A 22,832-nucleotide genomic window follows, 5' to 3' on the forward strand; every position below is an offset into this window, starting at 1 on the left:
CTCCAACAATCATCTGTTTAAAGAAATCTCCATTTCGAAGAATGAGGACTTGAACCTGCGATGGCAGCATCTAAACCATCATGCCACTAGGTCACCCTCATGCTCGGCACTGGTCTCCAGTTGCTTTTAAATGTGCCCTAGGCTGCTGCCTGACAAATGCTAATTCGGCATTTTCCGTCTACAGCGGCTTATCGCTTTGAGTCTAATGAAGCATGGTCGTCCGCTCCAATTACTGTATCCGACTAAAGGTACGAGACTTGACTGGAAAAAACAGGGCCTGAACCTGTGAGGGCAGCCCTGAAACATGGCATCTGAACTTGCCACACCACAGAGTCCTGCTGAGGTCCAGCTACTCTGAGATGATCTTCACTTTGTTCTCTTGACATCAGGGATATTTAAAAGATAAACTCACTACCTCATAGGACAGACGTGTTCAGCAAAGTATGTAGATCAACATACACAAGTGGTGTGCACAGAGCATTTTCACGCACGGCAGGGGCAAAAATCGTAAAAAGGGCACTTTTCACCAGTGGAATTGAGGTCTGTAGGGAGGACAGGATATGGATAGGGTTGTATTTTTCTGCAATATTACAACATTTGCTCTAGAAAAGGGGCGCAGGGCACATCAGAACACTTCCTCTAGCGTAGGGGCACCTACAGGGCATGTATACACATTTCCTACTGTCGACAAGTAACTGAACCTTTTATTCACATACACAAATACATCATGTCAACCACACACACACACACACACACACACACACACACATTGGTGCACCCAGCCTTGAAGGCTCTTTTTCCTTATTGTATCAGCCATAGGGGCACCTCAAGTACACTTCCTCCCATTTACTCTAGTGTAGGGGCACATATGGGTCACTTCATATTTTATTTAGTAAAGCGTTCTCTATTGCATGGGCACTTTAGACCTGTTCCATACTCTATACAAGCTACAATATTCAAAGGCACGTTTTTGGGCCCAGCCAGTCATGAACAGTTAATCCACAAGGGGGCACCAAAATCATTCATTTGATTGGAGGAAGCGTTGAGCAGGGCATTTAAAAATGGCTACCGAGGAAAACCGTATAATGTTAATTTATAATATGTTAAAACAAATAAAAGAAGATGGTCAGTATGTCGTTTAAATAAGTCTATTTATTTGATACAAAAATAAAATATTTTTTCAGCCAATGGCCATGTAATGTATTGTATGTATTGTATGTATTGTGTGTATGTATAAAGCAATGTATTGGAAACAGTTACTTCTTCTATGGGAAACGCAAGGATTTGCATCACAGGTTTGCATAGTGTTTCAAAGTTTGAACACACATTTGCTTCGCAAGAACACGAGAAATGGCCCTCACGTTGCCCTTTGCATAGTTGTGTACGTTGTCTTGCGTAGGGTATGTAACAGGCCTTAGGAGGGAACTTTCCAATGTGATCTCTATTGTAAGGGCACCACATAATGTTTTCTCTATTGTAGGGGCACTCTAGAGGGAACAACATCATGTTTCCTCTATCATGGTGGCACTCTAGAGGGCACTACATAATGTTTTCTCTATCGTAGGGGCACTCTCGAGGGAACCTTATAATACGTTCTTTATCGTATGGGCACTCTAGAGGGCACTACATAATGTTTTCTCTATCGTATGGGCACTCTAGAGGGCACTACATAATGTTTTCTCTATCGTAGGGGCACTCCAGAGGGCACTACATAATGTTTTCTCTATCGTAGGGGCACTCTAGAGGGCACTACATAATGATTTCTCTATCGTAGGGGCACTCTAGAGGGAACCATATAATACGTTCTTTATCGTATGGGCACTCCAGAGGGCACTACATAATGTTTTCTCTATCGTAGGGGCACTCCAGAGGGCACTACATAATGTTTTCTCTATCGTAGGGGCACTCCAGAGGGCACTGCATAATGTTTTCTCTATCGTAGGGGCACTCTAGAGGGCACTACATAATGTTTTCTCTATCGTAGGGGCACTCTAGAGGGCACTACATAATGTTTTCTCTATCGTAGGGGCACTCTAGAGGGCACCTTATAATATTTTCGTTATCGCATGGGCACTCTAGAGGGCACTACATAATGTTTTCTGTATCGTAGGGGCACTCTAGAGGGCACTACATAATGTTTTCTCTATCACAGGGTACTCTAGGGGACACTTTCACTGTGTTTTCTTGACCAAAGGGTCATTAAGGGGCCCCCTCAGGTCAAGCCACTGCTTTTTATGGCCTGATTTACACATGTCTCTGGTTGTTGTAGTTGCCTGCCATCCTGTCTCTTGCTCATGCATCCAGATGCTTCATCCCATTATTCCATTTGTGATTTCCACATCCAAATGTCTAGCAAGATTGATGGAGAATGGAGAGGCGGAGGATACTGATGATGCATATTAGTACTTTGACCGTCAGGGGCTATAGGCTGGGAGAGTCTCAGTTCCAGTCGGGGTCCACAGAGTGTCCAATGGAGGTTTTCTTGTCTGATTCCCTCACACTGGTGGCCATTTTCTTCATTAATTGTAATTTAAAGATTTGATTCTGATATCTGACATGTGGCATCATGTAGAACAGATGCCACATGAACAAATTCAACATTCTCCTTACCTTATAAAAGGGTTTGAGTGGCGGTGTCCACCAGATTAGTTAGATTGGTGAACATTCTGCTGGCACCCCTACCTGTCAGCTCTAATTACCCACAAACCTTTGCAAGAGGCTTAACCCAGCTTCTAATACTCTCACAGAGGGGGGTTAACACACACACACACACACACACACACACACACACACACACACACACACACACACACACAAACAAACGATCACAACTGTGACTATTCTATTTTATTGTCCTTTACACAATGTCCTACCTCCTTCTCTGAACATGTTGCAGGTTTAGGGAGAGGAACCAAAACATTAGTATCAGTCAGTTAACGGTAACACACACACACACACACACACGCACACACACACGCACGCACACTCAAAGATACTAAACGTAATGAAACCCGAGACACGTTCGGTTGGTATATGCGTGCGCACGCACCATAGTGGTTGTAAATAAAAAAAAACCCTACGTACAGATAGTTGTTGTTGTTTTCATGAACTCTCCTACCTTTTCTGCTGCTGCGGAACCGCACAGGTGACGACATGTGCTCCATAACGCACGAGCCGCTCCAACCCCGCGGCCCACTGAGTTCACGCTGACTTTCTGTTGCGCGGCTCTCACTTTCTTACGGTACTACCGTGATTCCGCTGCGGCGTCTTCTCCATAGCGATAGTGCCGGAGATACGCTAACAATTGCGCAACAGAAATGCTCCACACGGCATGGGGAAACCTGTTTTCTTGTTCAGGGAAGAAACGTCTTCCAAATAGTTCAAGTGATAACGCTTGAGATGAAGGGCACTGATGTTCTTCCGCATCATAACGAATAACAACAAATTACTTAAATATATATGTATATTTTAAATATTTTTTATTTGTTATTTTTGAATTTAAAGCAAATCTATTCTTAAATTAAAGCGACCCTTCACATTACCCTTTTCAAGCTCTGTACGTTCACACTTTCATATCTTCTAATTTCTTTCTTGGGCCACGCATTGTTTTGGGTTGTCGGATTTATTTCAAAAAGCTTTAGAGATGAGAAAATGAACCTGTCTGACCAGAAATGGGACCTGTAGTGAACTCCCAATGTTTCCTTTAATTAGCCATAATGCGAGATTATGTTATTAATTTATTATTAACATTAGTTATATTATTATTAGTTATTTCTAGCCTGTATAAGACTCTGATTTCCGACCAGTGTCGATTATATATATATATATATATAATCGACACTGGTTGGAAATCCGAGCCTTATACTTATATATATATATACGTTCATGTCACCAGATCTGTGATCCATTTATTATTTCTCTGAACCTTTATTGTTCTGCAAAGACGTGGCCCATACAGTCACAGTGGTATAGGAGGGCAACGCCAATGTTGTTTTTCTTTTCTAAATATATTCCTCGAGCCGCTACAGACACTTTGTCGTGACATAGCCTCTGGTCAAAGAAAGGAGCTCTCCTCGGCGGTTCTGTCCCATACGACCCGGCAGATCCTCCTCATTCTGTGGGCACGGCCCGCCACTGGGCCGTGGACCTGCTGTTTTGGGCCCGGCTCATTTTGAACGCCCTGCTCCTCCCAACGGTGGTCACATGCGTCAGATGGATCTGCATTCGACTCTCCATTTGTAGACTTCTGAGGACTCTGGGATCTGTCTTGTACGTCTCTGTGGGTTTTTAAACGGTCCCTTTGTTCTTTTATAATGTGGTGACTTCCTGTGTCCTCAGGGTGGTGTTGGTGCGTCCGGACCTCCCAATCGCTGCAGCCACTGATCTTCTGGTTCCTTCGCTGTGACAGATGTATCAGCTGATGGTGCTGTAGGCTACCGATGCTGCTGCTGTTGGTGGTGGTGCTAGTGGTAGTGGTAGTGGTAGTGGTGGTGGTGGTGGTGTTTGAATGTCGTTTGAGCTCCGGGCTCTTTTGCTGCAGTTCTGGTTCTGGTTTGCAGTCAGGACCATCCAGGGCTCCATCCTGCGGGTGCTGGTGCTGGTTCTGGTGCTGAGTGTGTTTTTGCCAGAAGTTTCTGCGGTGCTGCTCCAACTCGGTGAGCAGAGGAAGGCCAATGTCCAAATGCATCTGCAGGTTTTCCAAACACTCTTCCAACTTTAAAAACGCAGGGCTGGATTGGGAGAGAAACAAAAATCTTAATAGGTTTTTCAGAAAAATCATACCTGTGCAGACCAGTCTGTAACAGTTTTTCTTTTAATCCAATCCCTAAATTGTCCCTTTAATAGTCATTTACTACGGACATTTTGGGCTGTAGTAGCTGTGTAAGGGTTATTCATATTTTCGACTGCAGTGGTGTAAAAAATGCGAAATTAGAATAGTCACAGTGATATATGCCATTGGCCGTGATGCCAATCCCCACGTCAATCACATTGTTTCACAAATGGAACATGCTGATCAACTGTTTTATCAACTGACCAAATATTGTATTTGCATTTGCATTTAAAAAACGTAATAATAATAATTATAATTATTATTATAATTCATTTCATTTTACTTTCACATTTACGTAAAAATAAACTATTTACAATTCACAATACAATAAACATTCTATTGTGAGGGTAGGCATCTTATTGTGTGACCTCTGATATTCCAAATTTTATGTGAAATAGTCTGAGGCCCTGAGGCCCATCACATTGAGCCATTATGTCATTTAAAGTATATTGGGCAACAAAAATATATATTTTTTTCTAACTTATTAATAATAATAATAATAATAATAATAATAATATTATATATAAATAATATCCATAAATATCTTAAGTCATATTTCCCCATCATCATTAATTTACCTTGCAACAATATCTAATATAACAATGTGAAACATCCAAAAAAAAAAAAAAGATGTAGTCTTTAATATTTATTTATCGGGCACCCCTTTGCAACATTGACTTATTATTATTTTTTTTTAATGCTGCTGTTTTACCGTGTGTCTGCGTCCAGGTCACAGCAGAGGGCAGCCAGGGGCAGGAGGGCAGGGGGGCACGCTGCAGGGTGGTACTGCTCCAGGAAACCGACCACGTTCAGCCCAAAATCTGCATTCCGGGGAAGGTAGTCCGGGTCTGCACTCACCCTGCCTATGATCTGTCAAGTCACCACAGAAATAACAATTAATTTGTTTCAACAAAAGCAGAACTTTTAATAAGAGCATCAGCAGAGGTGTTGAACTTCTGGTGCTCAAATTCGTTATTTGTCAAAAATCTACGACAGTGCCTGTGGAATCAATATATTGCAGCAGGGAGTGCCATAGGGGGGAAAAAACATTGAATAGCTTTAAAAAAATAGTTGTTACTGAAATGTTTAGAAGCTATGCCCTTTCTTTTTAGATGATAGTCTTATTGTTATTTTTAATTACAGTGGGCCTTTTTTCTTTTTACAGAAAGTTGAGTAATTAATTCCATCAATATTTTGAGTGAGTTAGTAAGTATTAAAAGTAACAGAACACTGCAACTTAAATAAATCCAGCTCCTTGTGTTTTATCAGAATAATCGACACCAACCGCACGATAGCTTCCATAACTTGTGTTCCTACCTCACACACCATGATGCCGAAGGAGAAGATGTCAACTCGTTCATCATAACTCTTTCCTGGGAGACAGAAGAGACATAGAATATATATATATATATATATATATATATATATATATATATATATAGTCCATATGTGATCATCTTGAAGCCAAGTCATTTAGTCTTCAAAAGCAACAGAGCTCCTATCGTTCCATGTTTTCCATCTGATAAAAAAATACTTTTATATAATACGTTTATACATCATCTTGATCTGATTGATATAAAAACTTTGTCTGAGTTTCAAATCTGTAATTGTATACTTTGTTGATTCCTCTGGGGGAGCTCTCTGCATTTGATCCATCCTCTTATCTGACGCATCTAGGAGCAGTGTGCTGGGGACCAACTCCAGATCTTGACCTAATGCCTTGCTTATTTGGGGTGGGGAAAACTGGAGCACGGGGAGATCATCCAGACTCCACACTCCGAAGCCAAAGCCTCCCATATCCCGTGTGTCTCTCTACTCACCGTGGATCATCTCTGGTGCCATCCAGTAGGGGCTCCCCACCACCGTGTAGCGCTTCCTGCGGTCGGGCCGGCGAAGCTCGACCAGCCTCCCCGTGGAGCGCCGCTGCTCCGCGGGAGCTCCGCCTCCACCTCCACCCTGGGTCCTCTGCTGCATCACCAGCCTGGCCAGCCCAAAGTCCGCCACCACCACGCTCTGGTTCTAAAACAGGGAGTGAGGCACGGTGCACATATTTAAACTGAAAAGGCGTGAGTTGAGTGTTTTTTCCGATTATTTTGTGTCATGTGGTGAATTGGTGTGATGTGGTTTGATATAGTTAGACTGTTAGTCTAGTGGAATGACTTACTTACCTCTCTGACAAGGCAGTTGTTCGAGTTCAGATCTCGGTGGATAACGTTCATGGAGTGCAGGTATGCCTGGAGAGGAGCGATGCTTCATGTGAACAAATATTCTCCACCAAAGTACCATCGAGCATTTATTTCTATTTGCTGTAGTGGGTTAACTAAAAAGAGCTTTACCATTCCAGCTGCGATGTCCTTAGCAAAGCTCACTCTCACATTCCATGGGAAATCCTCATCCTAGAGAACCAGAGGAAACAAATTGGGATTTCCAGACGAGATTGAACCCTCATTTTAGGGTTCATAACAGGGACAGCCAAGACTAGTTTATCCTACCATTTTATTAATGGTCTCCCTGAGTGTCCCTCCCTGGATGTATTCCGAGATGAAATTTAGCCGTTTGTCTTTATAAAACAGGCCGATGAACTTGAGAACGTTGGGATGATCCAGACAACGCATCACCTTGACCTGACGGAAAACGAAAAAGCCAGATGGTGAGTGTGAGTGTGAGGTCATTCGCTGGGCCCGAAGTGAATGAAGGAAACAAAGAAAGGGAAATTGTGTTCTCAGGAAGTCTAGTTTCCAGCTTCATTGGGTCCTACTGTGCTATCTCAGACCAACCTACCTCCTTTAAAAAGGTCTTCTGTGTCTCTTCGTCGAAACGTATCAGTTCCTTCATCACCATCACCTCCCCTGTCTCCCGGTGCGTAACCTGGACAACGGCAACTCCGTCAACGCACTGAGCGCCTTCTTTCAACCGTGCTTCAGCCGATGTGATATGATGTCATTTGTGTACCACGGATTAGGCGTTCTGTACCTTGACAGCTTGTCCGAAGCAGCCCTTGCCAAGCACCTCTCCATGAATGAGGTCTGAAGGTCTGAAGATGCGGTGGCTCCTGTCTCCAGGATCAACGCGCAGAGACTCGGAGCGAACCATGTCCCTTCGTTGGGACAGAAGGTTGACGGAGCCGGCGGAGTGGGGACACTTGTCTATACTACAGCTACGCCTGTCACGCAGGAGACAAAAGAGCGTTGATCAAGGGAGGGGAAACAATGGGCAGTAGGAGCAACCTTTTTTAGCCCACACTGATGTCTGAGATCGTACAAGATGTGTCTAGAACGCATTCCATGCTGCTGCGGCGGGGACGCGTTCCTCCTGACGGCTGTGTCCACGTCCTCCTGTGGACTAGGCTCCTCCTCCTGTGGACTAGGCTCCTCCTCCTGTGGACTAGGCTCCTCATCCAGACTTGGGAGTTTGCACATTACGTTGAGTTTGTCACAGATGCGGGTGTCGGGGCCGCCGGCGGGGCTCTGGGTACCGCCTGTAAGGCGGCAGTTTCCGGGAGGCTCAGGGCAATGCTCTACGGTCAGCCGGAGGGTCCTGGTGGTGTCCTGGATCGCACGGTTTATCTGAAGGATATTAAATCACCAGGCTTTAAGAATGTGACATGGGCAAAATGTGAGCAACTACCTTGTTGACACCGAGTTGAGTCTATTGAAGCATTTGTAGTTCACTCAAGACCTGACTCCACTACATACAAACTAATATGATTACTTTAAATGTATTTCTTTCTGTCCTCAGTTTAAAAGATTATATATATATATATATATATATATATATATATATATATATATATATATATATATATATAAGGCAGTTTCCGGGAGGCTCAGGACAATGCTCTACGGTCAGCCGGAGGGGCCTGGTGGTGTCCTGGATCGCACGGTTTATCTGAAGGATAAAAAGGAAGCATTTTTGTCTGAATTGTCTCTACTTTCATAGTCGATTTTTCATAGTAGAGCACGATTTTTAGGGCACACCATACATTATGACATAATTTAGTATAAATACATAGTTTGTATTTTATAGAATATAAAATAGACACCGATCAGCCACAACATTAAAAGCACTGACAGGTGAAGTGAAATACATTGCTCATCTTGTTCCAATGACTGTCTGTCAAGGGGTGGGATATTTTTAGCGGCAAGTGAACAGTCAGTTCTTGAAGTTGATGTGTTGGAAGCAGGAAAAATGGGCAAGCGTAATGATCAGAGCGGCTTTGACAAGTGCCAAATTATGATTGCTAGACAACTGGGTCAGAACATCACCATGTGGGGTGTTCCCTGTAAGCAGTGGTTAGTACCGATCAAATCTGGTCCAAGGAAGGACAACCGGTGAACCGGCAACAGCTTTATGGACAGCCAAAAGGCTCATTGATGCGCATGGGGGAGCAAACTCTAGCATGTCTGGTCCAATCCCACTGAAGAGCTACTGTTGCACAAATTGGTGAAAAAGTTAATGCTGATAGCAGCATTAACTTTTAGAAAGGTGTCAGAACACAAAGTGCATCGGAGCTTGCTTTGTATGGGGCTGCATAACCGCAGACCGATCAGAGTGCCCATGTTGACCCCTGTCCACCACTGAACGCACCCACAACGGGCACGTGAGCGTCAGAACTGGACAATGGCGCAATGGAAGAAGGTGGCCTGGTCTGATGAATCACATTTTCTTTGACATCATGTGGATGGCCGGGTGTGTGTGCATCCTTTACCTGGGGAAGAGATGACACCAGGATGCACTATGGGAAGAAGGCAAGCTGGTGGAGGCAGTGCGATGCTCTGGCCAATGTTCTGCTGGGAAACCTTGGGTCTTGGCATTAATGTGGATGTTACTTTGACCTCTTTCGGGAGGATAATGCGCCCTGCCACACGACAAAATGTATTCAGGAATGGTCTGAGGAACATGACAAAGAGTTCAAGGTGTTGACTTGACCTCCAAATTCCCAAGATCTCCATCGGATGGAACATCTGTGGGATGTGCTGGAACAACAAGCCCGATCCATGGGGGCCCCACCTCGCAACTTACAGGACTTAAAGGATCTGCTGCTAACGTCTTGGTGCCAGATACCACAGGACACCTTCAGAGGTCTTGTGGAGTCCATGCCTCCACGGGTCAGAGCTGCACGAGGCACGACACCAATGCAATATTAGGCAATATTTGTGGATATGTGGATTTTTTTTTTCCCAATATTTCATTATTAGTAAACATATTCCTTAAATAATCCAATGCCTTGTGACGCCCCTGCCCTTGCAGCTAGTGTTATTAAACTGATTTGTCATGCATGTCATGCATTAATGGTTATGATCACCCTTCTCTATGTTTTTGTGTATGACAAATTTCATGTTATGGTGTTGTGCTTGATTTTGTTTGTTTCTTTGTCGTGTATTTTTATTTTCTCTAACCGAGACCCAAAAGAACAAATATGAAGTTGCTTGGGTACAATATTTGAGTTGGATTAATAGTCTACTGTACCTCTTCCAGGGGAATGTTGCAAACTGGCAACCCGTTTACATCTAGCACCCGGTCACCAATGTGTACGGAGGACAGCAGATCTGGAGCGAGGAGGGTCGAGTCGAGTCTGAGAGAGCAGGGGAAAGGGAGTTAGTGGCGTCAGACTAGATGAAACATTTTTTTGTGAATTGACAGTAGTTTCAAATCAAAATTCCCTCTGTCTGAGAGCCAGACGACTCACTCTATCACAGTGACAAGAGGTACTTTCTCTCGGCTGAGCTTTAAAGTGAGTCCTCTTCTGCCTTCCGTATGTGGCGGGAGGGACACTAGCGCCACCATGTGGTGGCTGCTGTTCAGCGAGGAGGCGGACTGGGTCCCCCGGCAGAAACACTGTCCGCTATGAGACAGATATATATAAAAGAAAGCAAAAACAAGGTCGGCAGGAAAGGTCGGCACACCAAAGAAACAAGAACGAGCCCCGAGTCATTTCAAACATTTGTTTGCGACGAACGAACCGTTCGTGAGTCTTGCATCACGACGACTGTGTTGAAATGATTTTTTTTTTCAGAATAATTTCCCCCCCCTTGTGTTTTTAAGTTTACCAGTAGAGTTCGGAACGTTCCACTAGTGTGTATGTGTCTCCGTCTCCAATAAACACGCCGCAGCGGCTGCAGGTGAAGCACTCCGGGTGGAACTTCTGCTCTCCAGCGACCTGCGCGGACAGGGAGGGTGAGGGAGAAGTAGCGTGACTTTACAAAATATATATACTTGACAATGACAATAAAGAGGTTCGACAAATGTAGTTTAAGTCAAGGCACTTTGGAAGTCAGTAGCTGTTGTGGTTTAATTAGTAACCCTTTATGATTAAATCTAGTCACCCCACATGAAAACCCTTTATATATTATACAAAAATCAATGCAAGAACAAACCAATTTAATACCTAATTTAATATGAAAACTAACCTTTAAAAATTCCTTTGAAAAATAGTACACTCTGTAAACCACCAGATGGTGCCTCGCAGGACACCATCTCCTGAGGTCATATAAGGGACAAGCCCAAACTGAAGAGCATATATCAGCCTTTTTTTTTTTTTTTTTAACTTTTGGCAGCTGATAGAAAACTACAAATGAACACCATCTTCAAAAGAAGGAAGGTTGCAGCTATGACGGCTGTGATTGGCTGGCGGAGAAGCGACGTCAGAGAACGGCTAAACAAAGAAATAAGGCTACGATTGGCTCAAAACATACTTCTGATTCTCACATAAAAGAGGCGAGATATGTTAAACCAGCAAACAGCGCGCCGCGACAATAAAAGATATGAGAACAAAGGGATGGATCAGTTCTGGTTTCGCGAGACCAACTCCGAGCTTCGTTGCTGTGTCTGTATTTATGATACACAATAAAACTTTTTTTTTTTTTTTTTTCTCCAAGTTTTGAAGGTCGCAGGAAGATAAGAACACCTCGCTGAGACCCAGCTTTTCAAAACCTCGGGCTGAGCTTTTTTAATGAGCCCGAGATGGAGGCTCTCCTGCACGGACCTTGGCTGTAAATCTTCCCAACGACAATTCACAGATTTTGGCTTAAATTCTTTTCGACCATAATAACCAACTTGTGCCGGAGAAACCACCGGCTTTCTCTGGCGCTCGTGGGAATTGCAGTCAAGCAAAATGCGTGAACTTGTCCAAGCATGGTGAACCTCATGGACAATCGATGAGGTGTCGACTGTTCTTTTGAGTTGGCGTTTACCATGATGAGTCCCGTGGTGATGGTTTCCTTGCAGCCGTGGCAGGGCTCCCCGTAATGAGAGCGGTAGTGCTTCTTACAGTAGAGCTGTTCCGCCCTCTCGTAGTACCAGTAGGAGAGGGCACAGCCACACTCAGCGCACCTACGCGGAGGGAGGAACGATGGGGTGAGAAGATGTGAATGGAAAGCAGTGATTGGCATGTGGAAAAAACCCTTCAGAAAGAAAGTACATTACACTTAAAGTCCCCGTGAAGTCAATTCCGAGATTTGTTTTGAGACACATACATGAGTAATTGCTTAAAACATGTAAGAAATACTGAACTATGAAATACTAAATTGTGGTGTTAGACTAAATTAGGGACACGTGACGTAACACGTTCCAACCTGGCACGACACCACCGATTATAGAATTGGTCGATTCAAGAAAATGTTTCCCTTTGACGTTCCCTTATTTTAATGAAGCTGCTTTCAAAAAGGCTACTGCTGTTAGAATGTGGGTCATCATCATACGACCCATCATCATATGAAAAAGTGTTTTTTTGATGATTCATGTTGCATGAGAAGACTACTCCCATTCCAAAGCTTTTCTGATGAACCTGAGCCCTGGAGGTTGATAGGTCAACAAGCGTAAGTATCAAGATGTGTCATCACAGCCATGTCTCCTCTGACCCGCAATGAAATGTGCTCACTTTCAGTCCATTTCAACCTCCAAACGGCAGAAACCCTCAAACTTTTACAAAGGCTACCCAAAGGACAAAGCCGTTTTTTTGTTTGGTTTTTTTTTGTAGACTGGGAGCTCTTTTACCGTCACAACCTGCTTCCTTATCTCTCAAGCATGACCGCCATCGAGGGCGTCAACTTCCTGGACGAAATAAAGCCCAATGCTTCCCCCCTTCCCCGTGTGCGAATACTGAACAATGCACACAATAGAGGTTGGGAAGGTTTTTTTGTTGAAATTGAATGTAATAAAAAAATTAAAAATAAAAAGACTGAAGATGAAGAAGGACGTACAGCGGCTTGACTTTAATATGAGAAAAAAAATTACTTTGAGAAAGAAAATTTTGAATAAATGGACACGGTCTGTTAAACAACGACTTGACGTAGCTGTAAATAGTTCATTGTGGGATCATATACAGTGATTGATTACACTATTGTAGTTGAATCTGCTATGAAATACCAACAATTGTCAAACGGATTAACTCACTAATCCACTGCTCGTAAATGGGAACAAGTCAACTATAACTAGTTCATCATCGTGACGCCCTGGAAGCCTGGTTGGATGGGATTAGGCTGAAGTGCTAAATCCACTTGAAGCTGCCTGACACACAGGGTATCATCTGAGGAAATGACATCGGGATAACACCATCAGTACGACGCAGCTGCGCCGTACTTTTATTCCTGTCCTATTGTTTTTCTGCCGTGGCCGTGGCCCCTGAGCCGCACATCTGCGATCACTGCGAAAGGTCTGGGCCAAAGCATCACAATTAGTGGAGATGTATCCTTCTCTGTGTTCTGTTTTCTGCTTCCCCCTCCACCCCTTTCTACCTTCTGTCCTGTCCGAGCCTTCTCCCTCCCCAAAGTCCGACAAAAATAAGGCGACTGTTTGGTTATGATGTCATCGCCTAGGTCAAATGTCAAGCTCCCGTGATGTTGTTCTTCCTGACACTGTCTGCAGCTCTGAAGCGCTTCCTTTTTACGAAATATAACTGTTACAGTAGACCGTTGCAGGGACACGCTAGAGAAAAATACCTCCCTCAAACTGTGGTTTTTACAGTAACTGGAGCCAGACGGACAGACAGAGAGACAGACAGACAGACAGACATAACAGTCGGGTGGAAGTACAAAGAAATGTTCAGCAAGCCTTATTAGTATTTTAGAGTGGAAGGTTATTGCATGACTAGATTGTTGCAGTCTCTCTTGGTCACACAAAACGCACACACACAAACACACACACACACATACACACACAAACACGGCGGCGGCTCCCACCTCCCTTTGGTTCCCCTGCGAAACCTCTGGTCCCGACGTGACATTCTTTCCCTCTGGAAGGGCTTCAGGGGAAGACAAAAACCATTTACTTGAAAAAGTCTCCCACTCCAGGTCCTCTGTGTGTCTGTGTGTGTGTGTGTGTGTGTGTGCGTGTCTGTGTTTCGTAGTGTGGTGCGCTGGTCGGCAGTCAGTAGCTCACACACTTCCTGTGCAGATGAGTTCCCCCTCCACACTGAGTGGGGTAGAGAGGTGTGAGAGAACAGCGACTAAGGAGCAGCAACTGAATCGCTCTGCTGCTCTGAACCGGCTAACAGCCTAGATAGATAGATAGATAGATAGATAGATAGATAGATAGATAGATAGATAGATAGATAGATAGATAGACAGATAGATAGATAGATAGATAGATAGATAGATAGATAGATAGATAGATAGATAGATAGATAGATAGATAGATAGATAGATAGATAGATAGATAGATAGATAGATAGATAGATAGATACATAGATAGATAGATAGATAGATAGATAGATAGACAGATAGATAGATAGATAGATAGATAGATAGATAGATAGATAGATAGACAGACAGATAGATAGATAGATAGATAGATAGATAGATAGATAGATAGACAGATAGATAGATAGATAGATAGATAGATAGATAGATAGATAGATAGATAGATAGATAGATAGATAGATAGATAGATAGATAGATACATAGATAGATAGATAGATAGATAGATAGATAGATAGATAGATAGATAGATAGATAGATAGATAGATAGATAGATAGATAGATAGATAGATAGATAGATAGATAGATAGATAGATAGATAGATAGATAGATAGATACATAGATAGATAGATAGATAGATAGATAGATAGATAGATAGATAGATTGATAGATAGATAGATAGATAGATAGATAGATAGATAGATAGATAGATAGATAGATAGATAGACCTAACCCTAATAACAAACATACAATACAAAAAGAAAAGCAATAAGAAATAAATATGTCAGGATAAAAGAATAAACCTGAATATATGAAGCAGTATAAGCTTGAAGAATTTAAGCAGTAAAATAGAATGTTGACAACAAACCTAAAATGAAAAAAATAACAGTAAAATAAGTATATTTATTAGGGTATTGATTGTGTTGTGTTTTTTAGGGTTCCCTACAGTTTTTTTTTTCAAGATGTTTTCTTTTTGTTGTCGCTGCTGTGCCTCCACTACAAAACCAAATAATATGCACTAAAAACACCAAACATTTTTAAATCTTATCACTGTATTTTGTCTTCCTTGATGTTGTTTTATACTGCTTATACGTTTGTTATATATTTTGTTATATGTTATATGTTTTTGTTTACTTTTGGGCATTGGGTATTTCCTCGCATGAATCCAAGTACGAAAAGGGAACATTTTGTAACATTAAGCAATTTCCTGACTTTGTCTTGTATGTGTAATATGCCATGGTATTTAAAAATGCACAGTAGTTTGACAGAAAGTGAAGCAAATAGTGATTGGTTGAGTTGATAGTGGCCGGGATAACAGAGATACCCCCCCACCCGCTCCACATGCGGGGCCCCATTTGGCCCCCGGACCACCAGTTGAATAGCCCTGGCATGGGCGCTAACGCAAACAAGGTTCATTACTGGGTCACTGCACCCGTGCTGCAGTGTGTAGTCTTGTCAGGAACTTATGTCAATGTGTAGATCCAAACCCTGTGTGTGAGTGTGTGTGTGTATGTGTGTGTGTGTGTGTGTGTGTGTGTGTGTTAGTGTGTGGGTGTGTGTGTGTGTGTGTGTCTAAGCTCAGTCAGTGAAACAGGAGCCGTTCCAATCAAACACGGGGCGTAATCTCTTCATGAATGCCCTAATCACCGCATCGGCCCCGAGTCCTGATTCCCAAAGCTCATGACACACATAGAACAATGAGGGATATTCATCAGGAGGAGGATTCAAGTTCCAGTTCGGGAAATATATTGGAAGCCAAACACACATTTGGAGCATCTATTGATATTCGTACGGTGTGCGCTGCCGGAGAGGATTATAAAACGGATTGTAAATCCAAATATCAGTGGTTGGAAGAAAAAGTACTCTAAGTACAAATGTAGGCGTAGCGGTTGCAGTTCAACAAAAGACGACCAAAATGACCTCTCTGTAAGTTTCTGTTTTTATTTCCAAAAAAAATTAACCGTCAGAAACCGTACACAGCCGTCCACGATAAAGTGCACGGCGGTGTCCGCACAAAAGCCATTTCCTTCATGGGATGGATCGAACAGATCGGCCTTTTAATACAGGAAAAAATAAAAATAAAAATCTGCCTCGTGATGGGATATCCCATGAGAGATACAACTACATTACACTTTACCTAACCTCCCAGTTGACATCAGGAAAAAACGCTTCAGCACGACGCGGAACTTCACACACTTCAGTTTCTCTTCGATAATAGTAACATAGGTGAACGCTGGATTAGTGCCACGTGCACGCAAAAAACACAGTAATTCAATAATTAAACGTTGCCTTGATGGAAATGGATATCTAAAATGTGTCTGATAGCTGAAACATTTATTCATGCTTTTGCGATACAGATGATGCAATCTAAAGTCAACTACATTTGCATCCGTTTTTGTTTTTTTTTATTAAAGGAGGTGGTTAAGGAAGCTTATCCGGGCAGGGTGTGTTTGACCCGCTCTATTATAGTTCATCTTACCTCGCAATAAGCTTCATAACACCTTTCTGAACGACAAATGTACAGCAGTTGCAAACCTTGGAAGCAACCAACATTGGAAGAACATACGCAAAGAAAGACGAGAATTTATCAATCGACAAACACAATTCGCCGATGTATAGCCTTAAACCAAAAATAAAAAGGTGATATTAACAAGGACATTGGAGGGTTGATGCACGGAGAGCCGCTGAGCTCCCGCTTTTGAAAAGTGACCCTGGGAGCTGTCTTTTTTTACGATCTCTCCGATTTGTTTTGAGCTTGTGAAAATGTTCGCGCCCAAACAATGTCTCTTGTTTGGGCGCGAACGGTGCAGGCCGCGTCTTGAATTCAATTAATTTTATCCCGAACTGTGACGCAGGGGGGGCGGCGTTTGTTTGCCGGCACAGAGACAGGCGAGGAGCAGACAAAAACACATAAATGAACACAAATCGCTTTACAGTACAGTCCAACTCCATAGTTTGGCGTCGACAGCTATTAAAAAGACAGAAAGGAAACAAAAAAGAGCCTTGGTCTTTAATTTGACAGGAGATTGAAGCACATTGAAAAGGATAATGCAACGTGTGGGGGCCGCGTAGACGCTTCGGCTCCCACGGCAGTCGAAGTACATTCTAAAAACGAGTAGCACCGCCTTCCAGAGGGAGGTCACTTCCTTTGCCGTTGGCCTCACTTCCGCCTCCTGCCGCAGTATTTGCCCTGGCAGCCGGCACCTGAGGAGCGACCGCAAGCACAGAAATGACTTGGTCCGCGTGACTCGAGGTACAGCGTTTCTTGCAAAGAAGTCTGCGTGCTAGTTCTGCCAGACAACTCGACGGCGCCACGCGACGCGGAATAAAGATTGTTTTAAAGTCAATCCCGGAGTTGTCTGTCAGAATCAGCGTTGGATAGATGTTATTTTGGATGATGTCTTTCTTAAAATGTCCGTGCTGTTACCTCTGTAACCCCCGGATCCCAGCAGGGCCTGCATGGCTGCGTACTTGGCTGCCTTCTGTGCCTTAGCTGGAGAAAGGGGAAATGCGGCAAGAGGAAGTATTCACACCCGCTACATAATAGAGTAGTAGTATAAAAGCAGTACTTTCCCCCCAGCAAAAGTCCTCACTTCAAAATTTTGTTCAAATAACCGACGTTAAACATAGCCTCGTATCAAGTGTGATAACCTCACGTTTCGTTGTGTGAAGACACTTTCCACTTTTGATGCATTGTCCCCGATTGGTTTGGCTGGAGGCATTGTTGTGATGGTGTGGTTTTTGGTTGACTCAGTGGTTTCCTCTTATTGTCAACTAGGCTCAAACGTGAAATTTAACCCCTTTGTGACCACATCGCCTCCATGAAAAACTCACAAAATAAACTAGGACTTGCACAGATAGTGTAGTAAAAAGTTTGATATTTTCTTTACTCAAGTACAAATAATTGTAAAGTACAGTAGTCAGTAAGTCTCAATTAGGCGACAAATACCCTGATCAGTGTGCAACTTTTGAGTCTTTGACATAAAGTCGCATCAACCAATAAAGCAAAAGTAAGCGTACCCTGAACTCATGTCAGGATTGTTATACTTTACAATATTTTTTACAAATATTTAAGCATAAATGCTGAAAATCTCTTTATTTTTGAGGCAACTTTCTATCTTGCACAGGGCTTTTAATGGCATTTGGTCTGGAAGCGATTTCCTTCATATGAAATAGACAAGGCAACAAAAACACAGTGTGTGTGTGTGTGTGTGTGTGTGTGTGTGGGTGTGTGTGTGTGTGTGTGTGTGTGTGTGTGTGTGTGTGTGTGTGTGTGTGTGTGTGTGTGTGTGTGCGTGCGTGTGTGTGTGTGTGCGCGCGTGTGTGTGTGTGTGTGTGTATTAATTAGAATGTTTATCGCAGATGACGGAGGGGGGTTATCTTACATTTCTGTCCGGCTCCGGCATATCCTTAGGAACAATAACAGGAAAGAGAAGAGACAGTTCAGTTACAACAAACAACTGATAATTCTCACCATGTGCACTTTCAGCCTTTTGTTATCACAACCAAGAATGAATGAACCAACACCCCCACACACTAAAAATAAATCCTTGATGATCCAGCATCATCACATGAACTTAATATACTGTATATACTAAATATGTATAATAATATCCTTTTTTCCAATCTTCCTTTTAGAGATTACATTTGACATTGGAAAAAGATTAAGTCCAAATGGCGAGAAACAGAGTTTTGAGTTTACCTGCCACACTTCCGAAGCCAGGGCCACCGCCCATGCCACCTGTTGGGAAAGCCTATGCATTACAGGCCATACTGGATTCATACCGGCACCAGCACCACTTAAAAGGCCTTCTTAAAATGTTGGCTCCCATCTTCCCATTTTCTCAAAGGATATTTAACTTTTTTTTTTGAGGACTTAAATGTTTGCGGTGCGGGACTGCATTTCGACGCAGTGAGGAGCTGCAGCAGGGTGGTAAGGTTCTCACAGAGGTAGAAAACCCGGGTTCAGAAAGCAAAACCCCACTCCAGGATTTTGAGGTGGACTATGTGGATTTGCTGATTAGCGTCTGACTCAGAGGTCAAACTAATGGATGAAATCAGCTGATCAATGCACGGCTGGAGCGAAAACCTGGCAGGACTTTTACTTCCTGACCCGGGAATTTTCCACTGCTGGGTTCTCATAAAAAAAGAGCGAACATATACTTGTTATTAATACCTAATATACTTGTTTAATACCAGGGACGTCGTTTTGGGGGGGGGACTGATTATTTAATTCAAAATCAAAAGGGTTATGTTTCAGAGACTGTCGCATCAATCATTAGTTACGGCGCCAATGCTCAGTAGATTGAGGGATGCAAGCAACTCGCAACTTATTTTCTGTGGTGTCTGTGCGCTGTAACCTGACCTGATGGTCCACCCTGTCCTCCTCCTCCTGTTCCCGCCACGCTACCTGCACGGGAAAAGGTGGGTCAGTGTTTGGAAATCCAAAACAGTTCGCCGTGGAAGGAGATTTCTCCACAACCAAAACACACGGCGTGACCAGACACATGGCGGGCGACACACTCACAATCGAACAACTCACTGAGGAGTGGAAAGGCATCATTTGAATTTGGATGCTATGGCTCTTTGAAGCAGACGTGCAATAGTGTTCATAAAAACAATCACTCCTCAAGATTTGAGAGATTAGATAGTTCTCCAGAAACGATCATGCAACTATTTCGAACCAGTTGCACAATGTTCATTGTTGATGGTAAATGGGAAGTCGGTTTTGGTTTGTTGTTTGTTTTTTGAGACTTTTTGATGCAACAAGGTTTCCACCCAACAGAAAATGATGCTGGTGACACCCAGAGAGTGGTTTTGCTGCCTTGCTCACCTGGTATGTAGCCAGCTCCTCCATACACCCCTAGAAAGGAGTAAAAATGAGAAGAAAAAACCCAACTTAAATGATAGCATACAGCCTGGTTTGCACAGTGAGGCTGAAAAACTGGACTCATATTGTTAAATTTTAAACCTGACGTAGGTGATGCTCAGATATCACTTCGATTTTTAACATCATTTAAATGATTAATTATCAATGCTGAAAAGTACGTATTCGTACGTACCCCAGGATTTTCACAAATACGGTCATAGTTATGTGAAAAACTTTTATTGTGTTTAGCCTTTTACTCAATCATGTAAGGCAGGTGTAAGCACCTTCAAAACCTATTGGCTTTACGGGTGAACTTACCTGGGACCCCACCCGCAGTACCTGCAGCTCCAACGCCAGGACCGCCTCCAACACCACCTCCTGGACAGGTGGAGGTTCAGAAGGTTGATCACACACTTAAAGCGCTGAGTACATTTCTATCATTCAGTATTTCATGTGTACAAGGCTAAGCAACAATGCCTTGTTTGTTACCCATGTATTACCAATTGGAGAAAGATATCTTTCCATACTGTAATTAATTACATGCAAAACGACTAAATGAGAGTAACAAGAAATTACCTGCTGGTAGGAATCCCCCCAGTCCAGCTCCATAACGTCCTGCACCCGTACCGCCAGGCCCATAACCTCCAGTGCCAGTCCCGGCTCCAGCGGGGCGGAACCCACCTGGACCTGTACCTCCAGGTCCATAACCCCCAGACCCAAGACTACCAACCCCAACGCCACCTGTACCGGCACCTGCTCCAGCAGGGAGAAGAGGTGTATAAAAGTTAGTACATGAAAATATTTAACTCACTGAAAAAAAAAAAACCCAAAAGAAACACTCACCAGGTCTGTAACCGGCTCCCTCCAATGTGGAGGATCCGTAACCTGTTTGAGAACAAGATGTGAGAAGTAGTCAAACACCAGGCCTTATCCTGTTGAATTAATCTTGTGTCCAGTACTGGTACTGACACCTTGACTTAGACTCATTGGCTGCTTAGATATGAAGAATTTAGCATCGCATGCCAAATAAGGTTTTCATTAGACTCAATAGATTTGTAATTAATCCAGTTGTTACAAGGCACAACATATAATCCATACTAACCTGACTTAGATGGCTTTCTTTTTCCCAGTCCTTGGCCAGCTTGACCAAAGCCACCAGGTCCAGTCCCAGCGCCACCTGGCCCAGTCCCAGCACCACCCAGTCCAAAGCGACCAGGCACAGTTCCAGCACCACCAGGACCAAAGCCACCAGGCCCAGTCCCAGCACCACCCGGTCCAAAGCCACCAGGCCCAGTCCCAGCACCACCCGGTCCAAAGCCACCAGGCACAGTTCCAGCACCACCAGGACCAAAGCCACCAGACCCAGTCCCAGCACCACCAGGTCCAAAGCCACCAGGCCCAGTCCCAGCACCACCAGGCCCAAAGCCACCAGGCCCGGTCCCAGCACCACCCGGTCCAAACCCACCAGGCCTGGTCCCAGCACCACCCGGTCCAAAGCCACCAGGCCCAGTCCCAGCACCTCCAGGTCCAAAGCCACCAGGCCCAGTCCCAGCTCCTCCGGGTCCAAAGCCACCGGGCCCAGTCCCAGCTCCTCCAGGTCCAAAGCCACCAGGCCAGGTTGCAGCTCTTCCAGGTCCAAAGCCACCTGGCCCAGTCCCAGCACCACCAGGCCAAGTCCCAGCACCACCGGGCCCAGTCCCAGCACCACCAGGCCCGGTCCCAGCACCACCAGGTCCAAAGCCACCAGGCCCAGTCCCAGCACCACCAGGACCATAGCCACCTAGCCCAGTCCCAGCACCTCCAGGTCCATAGCCAGCTCCACCCAATGAGGATGCATCATATCCTGTAAAGCAGAGTTGTTAGGCAGATGAGGACGAAATACCTTCTCAATAGTATATCGTGTATAGCGATGTGATGGCAAAAGAACACTGCACCTGATTTGGATGACTTTCTTTTGGCTAATCCTTGACCCCCAGCAGGATAACCACCAGGACCAACCCCGATGCCACCAGGACCGTAGCCCCCTGGACCTGTACCAATACCACCTAATGCAAAACTGCCCGTCCTTGTTCCGGTGCCAAGTGGTCCTGCACCAGCACTGCCTGGTCCATATCCACCCTGTCCCGTACCTCCGGGCCCAAAGCTGCCAGGCCCAACTCCAGCACCTCTTGGCCCATAGCCATCTAGAGCCAGACAACAGTTCCATATTATACTTTATTGTCTTTCAGTGATGACCTACCATCATGAAATTGAGATCGTTTTGAATTGTTATACGGTTGTGATAGTCTAAATTAGTGATGAAAAGACATGACCAAAAATGTCTCACTACATGATGTTATAATTGGTTTCATTTGAAAAACAACAATTTTAGTCACATATCATACTTTGAGTTACAATGTAGATCAAACTATTGGCCGCAGTTGACGCGTGTTGCGTAAACAATTTTGCCGATATTATATTCCTCCATGTCACCCAGCCCTTACTGGTGCCAGCACCGGCTCCACCGGGTCCAGTTCCTAAGCCTCCACCTCCTGTACCAGCTGCCGCCCCATAACCTGAAAATAAAGGATTGTGTCGTTTCAATTACGTGTAAAACTGTTCCAGTAAATAAGTCTGCTCTCTTATTTATTATCATACTTTTGGATGCTTTTCTAGGGGCAGAACCTGCTCCTGTGGAGTAGCTGGACCCTTTAAAACAAAAGCATAACAGCACTGT

At 43.9% G+C, this 22,832-nt stretch overlaps 2 protein-coding genes across 2 annotated transcripts in view; both read right to left on the reverse strand.

Moving 5' to 3' along the window:
* Nucleotides 1-3,941: 3,941 nt before the first annotated feature.
* On the reverse strand, nucleotides 3,942-14,133 carry LOC307239859 (LIM domain kinase 1-like). The gene is made up of 15 exons (XM_080013438.1): nucleotides 14,011-14,133; nucleotides 12,025-12,163; nucleotides 10,882-10,991; nucleotides 10,521-10,676; nucleotides 10,301-10,406; nucleotides 8,093-8,397; nucleotides 7,805-7,994; nucleotides 7,613-7,699; nucleotides 7,324-7,455; nucleotides 7,168-7,227; nucleotides 7,000-7,065; nucleotides 6,652-6,850; nucleotides 6,149-6,204; nucleotides 5,544-5,701; nucleotides 3,942-4,730 (listed from the first exon to the last, which is right to left on the reverse strand). The coding sequence occupies exons 1-15, from the start codon at nucleotides 14,052-14,054 to the stop codon at nucleotides 4,055-4,057; spliced, it is 2,484 nt and encodes an 827-aa protein (XP_079869564.1). The 5' UTR covers nucleotides 14,055-14,133; the 3' UTR covers nucleotides 3,942-4,054.
* A 2,034-nt stretch (nucleotides 14,134-16,167) lies between these two features.
* elnb (elastin b) overlaps nucleotides 16,168-22,832 on the reverse strand; it is a gene marked incomplete at its 5' end in the record, with an annotated part of 28,231 nt that continues 21,566 nt past the window's right edge. Inside the window, 13 exons of the mRNA XM_080013439.1 lie at nucleotides 16,168-17,451; nucleotides 17,675-17,740; nucleotides 18,633-18,656; nucleotides 18,950-18,988; nucleotides 19,613-19,657; nucleotides 20,081-20,110; nucleotides 20,435-20,494; nucleotides 20,693-20,869; nucleotides 20,960-21,001; nucleotides 21,219-21,959; nucleotides 22,051-22,299; nucleotides 22,600-22,671; nucleotides 22,754-22,804. Of these exons, the coding sequence (XP_079869565.1) occupies nucleotides 17,408-17,451; nucleotides 17,675-17,740; nucleotides 18,633-18,656; nucleotides 18,950-18,988; nucleotides 19,613-19,657; nucleotides 20,081-20,110; nucleotides 20,435-20,494; nucleotides 20,693-20,869; nucleotides 20,960-21,001; nucleotides 21,219-21,959; nucleotides 22,051-22,299; nucleotides 22,600-22,671; nucleotides 22,754-22,804 (1,640 nt within the window). The 3' untranslated portion in view covers nucleotides 16,168-17,407. The remainder of the gene's footprint in view (nucleotides 17,452-17,674; nucleotides 17,741-18,632; nucleotides 18,657-18,949; nucleotides 18,989-19,612; nucleotides 19,658-20,080; nucleotides 20,111-20,434; nucleotides 20,495-20,692; nucleotides 20,870-20,959; nucleotides 21,002-21,218; nucleotides 21,960-22,050; nucleotides 22,300-22,599; nucleotides 22,672-22,753; nucleotides 22,805-22,832) is intronic.

The sequence above is a fragment of the Zeus faber genome (assembly GCF_960531495.2).
Source record: "Zeus faber genome assembly, chromosome: 14".
Classification (NCBI taxonomy): Eukaryota; Metazoa; Chordata; class Actinopteri; order Zeiformes; family Zeidae; genus Zeus; species Zeus faber.